At 29.2% G+C, this 14,112-nt stretch overlaps 1 protein-coding gene across 1 annotated transcript in view; it reads right to left on the reverse strand.

Annotated features, from left to right (window-relative positions):
• Nucleotides 1-14,112, reverse strand: part of LOC123301199 (inaD-like protein) — a 134,398-nt gene that overhangs the window by 102,685 nt on the left and 17,601 nt on the right. Inside the window, exon 3 of the mRNA XM_044883935.1 lies at nucleotides 3,511-3,669. Coding sequence (XP_044739870.1) covers nucleotides 3,511-3,669 — 159 coding nt within the window. The remainder of the gene's footprint in view (nucleotides 1-3,510; nucleotides 3,670-14,112) is intronic.

Here is a 14,112-nt window from a genome sequence, read left to right on the forward strand (position 1 = left end):
AATTTAACAAAAAACTTGAAACAAACTTTTTTAATAATAATTAGTCTGTATGTAGATGAAAAATAAACATGAAAGGAAGAAACTTTATGCAATCTTTTTAATATTATATGTTTTAATGAAATGTTATAGTTGAGAGTAAGACTGAAAAGCTTGTGCTTATTTACTTTCAAAACTGAAAATTTTCTTTTTTTTTCTCTATAACAAATATAGTAATACAGTGGAAATTTGCATTCGAGCTGGTTGTACATGCTAAATTTGTAATAAGTCGATAAAATGACGTACAATATGGTTATTTCTTTGTTGCTTTAAGGGTCGAAATCATACCGATCGAAGGATATTAACAGCAATATGAAGCCTTTCATAACATTCGGTCGAGTCGTTTCGAGTCGGTCAAGTTTTTATTTTTTTAAATTTTTTATTTTGTTGGGAAGTTATTCGTGTTGACATCAAGGGTTGCATCAGACTCTACCCACGGCTTTTTTGATAACCGATTTGACAGTAGATAGTTGGTTTGTGTTTAGTTTGGTTTTATTTACCCCCGAAAAAAAATAGGTGTGTTATAAGTTTGACCGCTATGTGTGTATGTCTGTCTCGTTGTGGCATCGCAACGACTAAACGGATGAACTGATTTTGATTTTTTAGAAAGATAATTTAATGGAGAGTAGTCTAAGCTATGTTTCAAGTGCGAATTTAGGGTTCCGTACCCGAAAAAAAAATTGGCGATTAAAATTGGTTCAGCTTGGAAAAGGAAAATGGCAATTTACTGAAGTGTGTTGTTAGATATGTTTCAAATGCAAGTTAGGGGTTAGCCAAAAAATTGTTCGGCGGTATTTTGTAAATTTCACTTTTATTTTATATTTAACATACCCACGCCACAACAACGCTTGTAAATTGCTGAAATTATTTTATCAAAATAATGGATCATTTTCAAACAGTAATGGCGTAAAACTATCTTTCCAATAAAATTCCAGTTTCATTGATATTGAAAATTTTTTAAAATTTTAATTTAAAGTTGTGAACCGCTAAAAACGCTCTTTATGCAATTAATTTCAAAAATTTAATTTTATGCTTTCAGAAAGAAATAGTTAATTATATATTTTTATAAACATTTTATTATGTTTGGAACGTAAAAAGCACTTATGTAAAATTGTATCGAGGATGTAGAATAAACTTTTAAAAAGAAAAAATAATCAACTGACTGAGTTAATTGTTGAAATAGCCTGCACAGGCAGTGTTCGCAAATTTTTCTTCCTCTTTTAATATTAACCGATGGGTTTGATATGACATTAGTATCAATAGACTCACTAGTTGAAGCTACCCACAAATTTTCAACTTTATATATTCTTTAGGTTTGGAGGAACTAAAGTTTGGAGAGTTAAAGATTACGAAAAATGTTTCAAACAAAAGTGTTTTTTTTTTTTAATTTTAACTTTTTCCATAAGAAACATTTTTTTTCTGTTACGGTTTAGAAGATGACCTATGACCAAATTGACCCGCAGTGCTCGTTTACGAACTCAAAATCAAGTCAGTTTTTACGTTCTGAACAAGCTATAAAAATTTCAGCTTAATTTAATTTTTCGTTTTCACGGAAGTTATCATTTTCACAAATGGATGGAAAAACGGAAATGGGCTCATAAAGTAATTTCATAACTTAACCTCTTAAATATTTTGATCGTTTCTTTAATACCTTTAAAAACTTGGGACTAAATATAATATACCTTGATATATTTTATGTAAACAGGTATAACAAACAATTTTTTGAGCCTGTGTCTATACTACTTACAATTTGCAAGTTAAACAAAAAAAATCTACCTAATAAAAAACATAAAAAATCATTTACAACATTACACAGGAAGTATAGGTAATCCCTGGGAATATCGCAAAAAAAAACTCGATATATACCTCTACGTAGCATTTATATACCATTTCATATGAAATAAAAAATAATTTTTGTGTTTGAACAATGAAATAAGTTAACACATATAGAATTAAAGAAAGAAGTTACAGGTTTACGTTATACTGCGAATGACGTAAGAATCCTTTGTATCCCGTTAATGGAAAAGGTTCATTACACATACATCCTTTGTATTGACGTTGCATAAATACGAACTTTTTGTCATTAAGTGAATGCAAAACGATCAAAGAAAATGTTCTTTTAATGTTAAAAACTAAAGTCAAAATAATAGAAATAATGAATATTTAAAATGCACTACTTTCTTAGACTAGAAACAAAAATGACTTCGAATGATCTGGGAAAACTAACAAATTTTAAATAATTGAAAATACGGAACTGGTTTTTCTAATAAACTTAAAATGGTACATTTTAGTACTAGGAAAAACAAACATGCTCCGTAGATTCATACTTCGTTTATTACATACATACGGTAATAGAAGCATATAAGGGAAAATTATCGCCATTCTAATCTTACCACTTTCCATTCTAATCTTACCATTTTCCTCTAAATAATCTACTCTATAAAATCTAAATAATGCACTAATAGTACTTTAGACTACCTTTAATTTTTAAATGGCATCTTTTTACCTCGACTATACTATGGCATGGGTTACGTGTTAACCAGTTTGTATGTATGTCTGTTCCCTCGTATCTTCTAAACTAATTATCATAATTTGACATATGAGATATCGTTAAAAGCGTTTTGATCGTCCACTGATTATAGGCTATAAGTTCGTTTACTGGTTATAGGCGTCACATTTAATTGAATATGGTGCCACTAGAGGACATAAAGTTATGATCGAAAAACAAATTCCGATTTAACGACAGCGTGTTAGGTGTAAAATGCAAAGAGTAATTACGAATTTTCAAAAATATACATATTGTAATACTTAATCACGAAATAATAACTACAAAGTAGTTTAAAATATATGCATTTTCATTTGTTCCCTCCTTGCTTCTAAACTGCTTGCCATAACTTGACAAATGAGATACCATTAAAAACAACTTGATCATCCGCTGACTTCTATGTGACGTCACATTAAATTGCATAAGACACCCTCTAGAGGACATTTAGACATGAACAAAAACATATTTTAATTTAATGATACCATGTTAGGTATCAAATGAAGGGGCGTAATTAGCACTTTTCAAACATATATTTTGTTATACTTTATCACAAAACTATAACCGCAAAACAGTTTAATTAAAATAAAGTTCAAAAACTAAAACTCCGACGCCCTGGCAAAATCGTTCTCTTTAAAGTATGAAAACAAGAAAATATTTTCATTTGAAATTGTAGGATAAGTAAAATTGTCATAACAGTCGGGGGGACCTCTTCTCTGTCCTGTGGTATACTCTTTAATCTTAGGGGTTTTAGTTTTTGAACTTTATTTATAAAATAATCAGTGTTGAAAAAATAAATTGTTTTGTAAAAACTTTAGAAATGGTACGATTTAAATGGTGGTACAATATAGTCAACTCTCCTCTACAAAGAGGGAGAAAAACTAAAACTGTATTAAAAACAATAACATCTAACACGAACGTAAGAGAATTACCTGATAATCCGATGATGTTGGTTCGACTGGCCTTGCTACAACCATTCTCACATGTACACCACATTGACGAAGAACGGATGCAACCTGTTCAGATCCTAAGCCACGAAGGTTTACATCACCAATTTGCAGGATATGATCACCACTTTGTAAGCGGCCATCCTATAATGAACAGAGAAAAAAATACTGGTGATAATCCCTTTTTGTATTTTATTTTTATACAATGTAGGTAGATAGAATTTTTCAATTTATATAATAAATTTAAAAATAATTAAATCTATTATATTATATAAAAGTAATTTTTACGTTATTGTTGTGATGAAAAAATAATTTAACCTTTCATTGACTGAATAATTTGTTTATTTCATATTATAAGTTGAATGAATGAATTCCTGTAATTTAAAAGGATTACTATAAAAATTATGAATTCATTATAATATATTTATCGAGCTCAATTGATTTTTAGTAAAATAAAATGGATGCAACCTGTTCAGATCCTAAGCCACGAAGGTTTACATCACCAATTTGCAGGATATGATCACCACTTTGTAAGCGGCCATCCTATAATGAACAGAGAAAAAAATACTGGTGATAATCCCTTTTTGTATTTTATTTTTATACAATGTAGGTAGATAGAATTTTTCAATTTATATAATAAATTTAAAAATAATTAAATCTATTATATTATATAAAAGTAATTTTTACGTTATTGTTGTGATGAAAAAATAATTTAACCTTTCATTGACTGAATAATTTGTTTATTTCATATTATAAGTTGAATGAATGAATTCCTGTAATTTAAAAGGATTACTATAAAAATTATGAATTCATTATAATATATTTATCGAGCTCAATTGATTTTTAGTAAAATAAAATGGAAAAGCTTGTGAGTGTAAGGAAAAACATTGATATATAAAGTTTCAAGATCATTTCTAATGGGATTCTTTGTGTGAAGTTTTTTCTCTGAAAGTTATGCAAACATGATAAAAAAATATTAGATTACAAGGAAAAATAATTTTTTTATAATAGTTTAAGTCTTTATCTATGGTATAGTGAAGTTTCGATTATACTTTACTAGTAAATTTTTGTGAAAACATTATTCTTACAATTTTTTTCAAGATAAGAACATGTATATTTTAATGGAAACAGAAATCTGAATATTTCGAAAAACTAATTTTCAGTTTTTTTTCACTCCATCGAATCGGTAACTGGTATTATATATATATATATATATATATATATATATATATATATATATATATATATATATATATATATTCAGTCATATATTCAGATTTCTGTTTCCATTAAAATATACATGTTGTTATCTTGAAAAAAATTTCAAGATAACAAAAAGAAAAAAAAGTACTATAGCAGGAAAATTTGTTCTTAAGGCAGCGAATAAATACTCTAATTTAAGACAGTATTTTCTTGCTACATATTATTTAGTTTTTAAGAAGTCAAATACTTATTTTATTAAATTAAAGAGGTACTTTCGCTGAAAATGTTAATTTTTAAAATAAGGCACAATTAACACATGCTCAATAAATAATCGACTTTCGAAGATTCGTAAATCTAAAAACAATTCTAGGCAATGCTTTAAGGGTTGGAAGTTAAGTTTTATAAAATAAATTCTGCTTGTTGTGAACATAAAATTACAACTTAAAAATCTGAAATTAGATTACCGGGTGTAGGGAAAAAGTTAGTTAAAATTATTACAGTAATCGTTATTCATGCCTTGCCCACGGTCTCTAAGAAAAACTGAGGGCATAATGGGTTTTCCAATAAGAATGGCCGAACAATAAAGTCAACAGTTTGTGTGATATATTATAACGAGTTGGTGATTCTTATTTCTTATTGATCGTATGCAAGATCAAGGAAATCCATGGTTACCATATCGTATATATTACTTTGGTATCGTATATATTACTTTGGATCCTATAATAATTATTAATAATGATTGCCATGAATATGTCATACACACACTCACAAAGCATATCTCACTTTGTTACGTGACGGTGTCTGCCAATTTATTCACCATGGCAAGCAACGTTAAGAAATTTTGTTCCAAAAAATTATGCTTTACATTTAGATTAGGTTTGCAGGTTTTTTTAAAGGCTTATACTTTGCCAATAATGATTTTAGTGGTTCCGTCATCGTGTTACGATATTAACATTTACCTTTTTTTTTTGTAAACACACTGTATGTTTAATTTGATACATAGAATATTATAATGTCAATGTATATTTAATGACGAATGAATGAATTTAATAACTTACTCAATTATTTTTCCATTAGCAATAATAGGCAAAAAAGTAAATGTATTTCTATTATAAATGTAAAATGGCTTAACACTTTTTTTTTACATATTATTTTATTTGATATAAATATAATTGTGGGAAGCAAGTGGGTTTCAAATTATATTAATAATCAATAATTTAAATAGTATATGACTAGCGAATTTTCTTTGCCTCTGCAAATGATAATATTTTTCCCAATATATTATATTTTAAGTTTCCTGTAATAGATTTTATTTGTATAAAATTTTATTTCGATTGTAGCTGCTTTATTCTCCTACATTTTTATCAACGAAAATGACAAATCATTTTACTTCGATTCCTTTACATCGATAAGAAATTCGAATTTTCTTTGTTAAGGAGTCCGATTGTGTCCAGAATATATTATGTCCAGAATATAAAAAGTTTGTATTCGTGAGAATTTCATGAAACAAAAAACAATCCTGGAATTTGGTATTAAAGTTCGTTTTGATAACTCATATATGAGACCGTTAGAGCCAGTGTTGCCAACTTTCAACTCTACGTCCCACTAAACAGGCGATAGAAAACCACTAAAAAACAACAAGAGAGCAATAATATTGCCAGAAATGATATTAAAATATTAAATTATTTAAATTATTTTACCACTAAAGGTAGAAAAATAGTAGAAAAAAACCACTAGTTTTAGTGGTAAAACTACTAAGTTGACAACACTGGTTAGAGCACGCCAAAAAAACTTAATAATTACATCAGCAATTAGACGTTGTATATGATTTTTTTGTCCTTTATACTCAAGAAAGTCCTTGCTAGTGGGTGGTCGTCTTTCATGGGACACGAAAAATTTATTATTAAGCACCCAATTTTCAAATTGACTAATCAATATTTATTATTCTAACAGATCGGCTAAGTGGCCGAGCTAGTAAAGGCGCCGTCAGCATTACCTGTTCAACTACAGAGACGTAGGGTGCGGGTTCAAATCCAGGCACCCACACCCACATTATTCTTACTTCTTATTATTATTCTTACAGAGAGATCGGATAATATGTGGAAAAATTATTTTGTCCAATATTCAATAAAAACGGGATCGGGTGTTCTTAAAAATAGCAATTTTCTAATCTTTGCGATCATTATTTGAGTATTTTGACCGATTCTTCCAATAAGTCGATCTACTGATATTTTCTAAATTCACATTTCTCAGCTTGTGTCTATGGTAAATTACCTTATAATATAATGAAAGCAGGTTTAGAAACAAACTTTTTATCATTCTGCATGTCATTTTATCATTTCTCCGTGCGGTGGCGTTGCTAAAACGATATGTTGACTTTACTTTTGAATTTATAGTTTAGAAAAGCCATTTTGAATTGAAAAATCAATTTTAAAAAAAAAGTTTTTTTTTTTTTTTTTCTTAGTAATTTTTAGGAAACTTTCAAAATAAAAAAAATTAAATTAAAAAACAAGAAATCTCTCTGTTGTTATTTTAGTATTAATTTTCAGTTTTTTGTGAAATAATCTCATCTGAATTTTTATTGATTGTATATTTATGATGAATCTTATTTGTAATGTTTTGTAACGTTTTTGATAAATACCTAATTTCTTTGTCCAATATTTATTAACTTAAATAAAATAAATATAAAAATATGAATACAAGTAGGTATGTACGAAAACAGTTCGAAGTTCGGTAACGTAATAAAAGCCAGAATTCAAAAATGATACTGAAACAAATATTTATTTAATTTTTTTTGTAATCAATAATACTTTTAATAATGAATTTGTAATAGGCAATTTCAATAATTGAAATAATTGGAAGTATCAAACTAATCACATAGTTCATTTTATTTAAAAAATAATTGAAATTTAAATGCATGGAAATTAACAATTGGTGTGTTTATAAAATTTTCCTGTTATTATTGTACCATGTAATTATGAAATGTATCAAGGTATATTAAGTTTAGTCCCAAGTTTGCAACGCTTAAAAATATTAATGGTGCGAACAAAATTTTGGTACAAATGTTCATAAAATCAACTAGTTAGTTCATTTTCGGTTGTCCGTCCGTCCGTCTGAATATCTGTCAGTGGACATGATAACTCAAAAACGAAAAGGGATATCAAGCTGAAATATATATAGCGTGAAATATATTAGGACTTACGAAAATTAGGCCGAGTTCGTAAATGAGTAACATAGGTCAATTGGATTTTGGGCCCGAATCTTGTAAACTCTTAAAGATAGAACAGTTTAAATGTAAAAAATGTTCTTTATAAAAAAATAAACTTTTGTTTGAGACATTTTTTTGTAAACATTACTATTTCCCGCGAGGTTTAGGAAATTTTATAGTATATTAAGAAATATCAACGATGTGTGTGTGGCTATCTAAGAAAGAATAAGATATATATCTTCCTTTACTTATGTGACGAAAAAAAACAAACGATTGCATAATACATGGTATTTCAACAATTAACTCAGTCAATTAATTGTTTTCACTTGTTTATATCACGATTTATAAACTGTAATTAATCTATCCTATACTTGCATTGTTTATAGTACTCGAACAGATTTATACTTTAATGAAAATTTCTCCGAAGGAATTATGACTGCATAAATTTTCAGGAGGTAAAATTAAGTCAGTACCTAGGTAGTGTTAAGTATTTCCGACTCTTCTCTTGGATAACTTGTTAGGTTTTGACGTTAACAAGGAACTAACTAATATAAAAATATATAAATATATCTTTTTCCCCATTAATAAAAATAGCATATGATTTAGATCTGGTGTGCCGGATAGAACAGCCTTTATAGTGAATAAAATATGTATTATTTTTAATAGCCTAACATTAAAGTCAATTAGCAATGTTTTTATTTTTAAAATGTGGTATCATAAAATTTAAATTTTATTGGTTTGTATTTAATACATACACCGACGGCCAAGTAATTCAGACCATATTGGAAAATTGTTCACTGTCTATACAGTTTAATCTGCATTTTAAAATCGTTTGGCAATTTTATTTTTATTGTCATCAAGATCATTCTAGATTAGAATAGCAAATATAAATTAAACAAAATCTGTTTAGTAAATCGGTTAATAGAATTCTCAACATAATGTGAAAAAAGTGCTCATCACCATAATAAACAAATATATTCCACCCAGCGGTTTTAAATGGTCGTTCGGTCAACAGTCTAACCTTTTTACATAAAAGCACCGTTCACTAGCCGCCTAAGTGATATTCAGCCATAACGTCTAATACAATATTTAATGAATTGGCTGAGTCAATTCATACAACAGGGTGATAAAAATTCGACATATCTACTATCTAACATATTGTTATTTGGTAATCATAGAATCAAATAACTTAACTCAATAACCAAGTATACATATAAGTTATTAAAATTCAAAGTTGTTAAAATCTTTAGATCCACAAAGACCTTTTTTATAACAAGCACATGTATTTCATATCGCAAAGCTGATTAACAATAGCCTTAAAATTACATTTTTGGAATCCCTGGCCACCAAAAGGTGACTGACTTGCCACAGATATTCTCAAAGAAATTAAACTCTCAGAAATTTCATCGTCATATATAGTTTGTATCTGAATACTGGAACTCTTGTCGTAAAAACCAGTTTTTAATTTTACAATATTTGGTTCCAACTTTTGTCATTATACACTTCCGTTGTACTTTTTTGCGTCAACGCAATCAAACCGTTAGAAACACCAACAATATCGATACTTATCGAAGTCATATTGACCGTAGGTGAGTAGTTAAGTGTTAGCGATCCAAGTCATTTGCCTAGCTGTTTGAATGGCTGAATATCGTTCAGATCGCTGGTTGAACAGCACTCACTGTATAGTAAAAAGGCTTGGCTGTTGAATGAACGGGTAATTTAACTAGTTAGTTGCGACATATACAAATCATTTACACTTTCTTATGTCAAATAATAATGGGCTTATCTGAGATATTAACAAGCCCTGAAAACTCAATCCTACAAAGCTTTATAAACGTTTTTCCTAACGGGTCTTTCTACACTGGATTATCATTCTCAAGCGTCTTTACTTAACTATGTTTTTCAAACTCTGTTTTGCTCTCTACTTTTTGAATTACGTAGGATTTCTACTTTTGAAGAATTGTCTAGTAGCACAAAAATAATGGCACGTGATTTCAAATATAAAGCTACTGCATATGGCTTCGGTAATTAGTGTGTCTAAGTGCGACTTTTAATATTATTGTACGATAGAATGATAGATGAATAAACCATTATACAAAATTGTCACATTTCCAAAAATGAATGTACATACATACATACATTAACGTTTGATTTCTCTAGCGTTATTTATTTGCTTTGATGTTAAACGAAAATTTTTAACAAGTTGATAAACAGAACGAATTTTTTAAAACTATATAATTTATGAGAGAAATAAAAATCAGGAGATTTGTTTTCAGGTTAAACATTAAAGTTTGATATAAGTTTTGTAAGATTAATGATTGGTGGTATTTCGAAAACTCTTTTAAAAACTTCTTCCAGTAATAATACAATGTCTAATAACCCGATTATCTTATTCAAATGAAGTGGTCAACCTACCGATGTATTCTTGGGATTTAGGTAATTTGATCGATAGTGTTCTTAACTATATTCTAAGAACAACTGCTCAGCCGTTTGAAGATAACCATCCCTTTATAAATTGTTATCGGATACGGAAATCTAAACTCGAACTGCAAACACAGCGGCGAACAAAACCTTTCAAAAAAGAAAAAAAAAAGATTGGTTCATCCGTTTACGAGTTATTATAAGACACCTCGTTTTATCACTTTATCTATAAAAGTCCACTTTCTGCCAGAAGAGACTCTCCAATTCATCAACAGCAAACAGAATTTAAAATTCAAAAAAATTAGTCAAACCTAATTTACTTGAAATCCTTTCTTCAGGCCTAGAATTTTACGAAGTGTGTTTCCTTTACACCCTGTAAATACAGAAACCTATACAAATAATTAATTAATATATCAAAGGCGCTCTATGATGATATTAGTGATAAAACTAATAAAATATAATATATTACGAGTGTTGTATTGCATAATGAACAAATAGGAAGTTAGAATTCTACACTACATGAGTAGGATGACAGTTATATGTTAGTAGGCATTATGTAGTTGTGATATTTGATAGTTTATTAATATCATTGTATACCTTCACTAGTTAGTACGCGTCCGTCTCGGTCGAATACAAAGATACACGAGTGAAATTTCCAAAATTTAAAAAACCCCGACAAATTTTTCGAATACGGAATTATTGCAGCTTGAAGCTTGCACTTGAAACATATCCAAGAACACTCTTCATTAAATTATCTTTTTCCTTAAAGTCTTTTCCAAGTAGAGTGGATTTTGCGATACCACAGACAGACAGATAGACCGACACACAGACAGACATACACACATAGCGGTCAAACTTACAACACCTCTTTTTTTTTAGTTCAGGGGTTAATAAAAAATCAGGGTTTTTGAAATCGCAAAGCTTGCGAGACCAAGACTAATTCTATAGTACAATATCAAGAGCAAGACCATTAGTCTCGGAAGACATTGGCGAATGTTTTTAACCTAATTTTTTCTATTTTTATATTCGTGAACTGGCAACGTCTACGAGTGTTTATTTTCAGACAACTAAATTTCGACATTTGTTTCCTTATTAAATATTAGGTTCATCTTGCACCTGAGAGTGGTCGCGCTTACTAATGCTTGATGTGTTATTCTTTGATTTGATAACAAAATTATCGTTACCAGACAGTTTTACCTTATAATAAATATTACTAAAAGTAATTAGGAAATTATTTTTACTGAAATTTTGAACAATAGTGAGTTTCAAGTAGCGTTTTGATGATATACCATGTGAGCACCGTAATCACAAAATCATGGTATCATAGTAGTTCCAAGAATGTGTGTGGTTTAGTCTTAAAAGAAAATTAGCAAGCCGTGGGTAGGTTCTGGTGAAGTAGGTACTTAGGATCTACACGAATAACTTCCCTGCTTCATAAATAGTTCTTAAACCACCGAATGCTATGAAATTCTTTACGGGTCATATTGCCATTAATACGCTTCGATTAACACCTCAACGAAGTCGATATGATTTTTTGTACGCAAGGTATCGATTAGAAAAAAAATGTCCACGAACGTACGTACGTACGTACACACACATGCATGGTTCTTCTCCAAATTGGTGTTAATACCTTTTCCTGACCATGAAACGTAAAGTTACGATGAAAATTTCGAACAGGGAAGTTATACAGGGAAGTGAAAAAGAAAAAATGACAACTACAAAATGGTGTATTTAATACAATTTAGGAAATTTTGAGCTGGTGGTCCTAGAATATCGATACTTATCGTGATTAAATTTATCGATTTAATAACGCTTTTTTTAAAGAAAATGTAAAATTTGCTAGTTTAAGCGCTGTACAAAAGCTTAAACAATTTCTTCATCCGTATTTAAGTCCTTTAAGTCATCTTCTGGACTCTCAATCTTCTTTTTTTGGACAATAAAGCATGCTTTTCTTTCACAGTGCATTTATTGGGCGTATATTCAGCTTTAAAAATGCTTTTAAGTACCACCACATAATATTCTTCACCAATTGAACCCTCACCTTGAAAACTGCTTTACCTCCATTCCCATGCGCTCTCTCGCCTGACTTCAGAAGAAGTCGAAATTTATTCTTAGTTTCGAATAAGTATGAATCGTTACAAAATAATATTTTATCGTTACATTTTCAGGTCCCGATGTTGCAGCAAGATAAAATATAAATTAGCTCAGCATATATTATACCAGGTTCAATCACCAACTTTTGCATAAATTTAATTAAAATTGGTGAGTTGTGAGATGATTGAACAAACATACAAACAGATTAACAGGCAACGGATTTATAATATTGTAGATAATATAGAGAACAACATACAAGCCGTATTCTTGCCTAACTCAACGATCATAATAAATAAATAATGTAAATTATTAATTTATTTATGTTCGTATGAATGTGAAAGGTTAACATGTTTATTGTTATGCATACTAAATGAATTCAGTTGAAAAATTAATGATATGTAAAACCAAAGGTTTTCCACTAAGTAGGCGTTTATATTGAGTTAGCATGGGTAGTGAAATCTCAAAAGTGAAATATTTCAAATATACATATTTTAGGCACATAATTTTAGATTTGAGGTAAGTTAAGGCTTCGATCATACTAGGATTAACAACTAGAGTGTCTCTGGCGGTTGACAATTTCAACGCATGTTACAGTTTTATTTAACAAAATAAAATTCTAACCATAGCACGAACGACGTAAGTCCATAAATGGACTTACTTCTATCTAAATACAGACCTGAGACCTATTATAATTTGATTAAAAAAATAATATTTATAAAAAAGCATAAGCAGTCTCGTGGAACATCCGGTAGAAGCTATGTTCTTTGCAAACTGCAAAAAATATACAGACGTGGATAGATTTCGGCCTGACGACATTTCACATGTTTTTCACATTCATCCTTTTTTGTCTACCCCTCATCACTAGAATCAAATTAAAAACAAAATTGACGATTCCGTAAAGGTCAATTTAATTTATTTTAAAACTTGAAAGATTTGCTGGTACCGTTCAAAAGCTAGTGGGGAAAAATTTTATTTTCAATCATGAATAGCTCAAAAGGTATGTATACTTAAAAGGTTGACCAAACAAATATTGCTTTTATACATATATTAGCACTGCTTAATTTACACGGCATATATTTCCGTAGGTCTTCCGTAGAAGTATGATAGGTAGCTACAGAAGATATGAAAGTTACGAGACTCATGCTCCTTCGGGATCAAAGCGAAACTCGTAAATGAATTCGGCAGAACAAACCTTGGACCATCAGCTCTTAAAACTATAGATGGTGTCACTATAGATGAAAATTTTATATAACTCTATGCTAGATAGATAAATGTTGACTAGTAACCACATATATTTATAATACAAAATTCTATTTCGAATAGTTTCGAATGTTATAAGTTTGGTTTTGAATATTCATTTAAAAAATAATAGTATTGAATTAATCGATAAATAACTTTATTGAAATGTTTTAGAAATATATATTTTTAACACAAAAATTACTAACTTATTTAATATAAGTATACAAAAATTTATTTAAATAAAATCATTGAACTATGTTACAAAATTCTCCAAAACGGGCATAATTCTGAAAATGTTGTGGAAAATGGGGGAAAAAATAAATCGTTCAATGTCTCATTTCAGTACTCAAAAACTGTGCCATGAAGCAATGAACTTGGATAAACGACCTTTTACAAATTCCTATTTAATAAAAATTTCGAAG

This window comes from Chrysoperla carnea, chromosome 5 (genome assembly GCF_905475395.1).
Source record: "Chrysoperla carnea chromosome 5, inChrCarn1.1, whole genome shotgun sequence".
Taxonomy (NCBI): Eukaryota; Metazoa; Arthropoda; class Insecta; order Neuroptera; family Chrysopidae; genus Chrysoperla; species Chrysoperla carnea.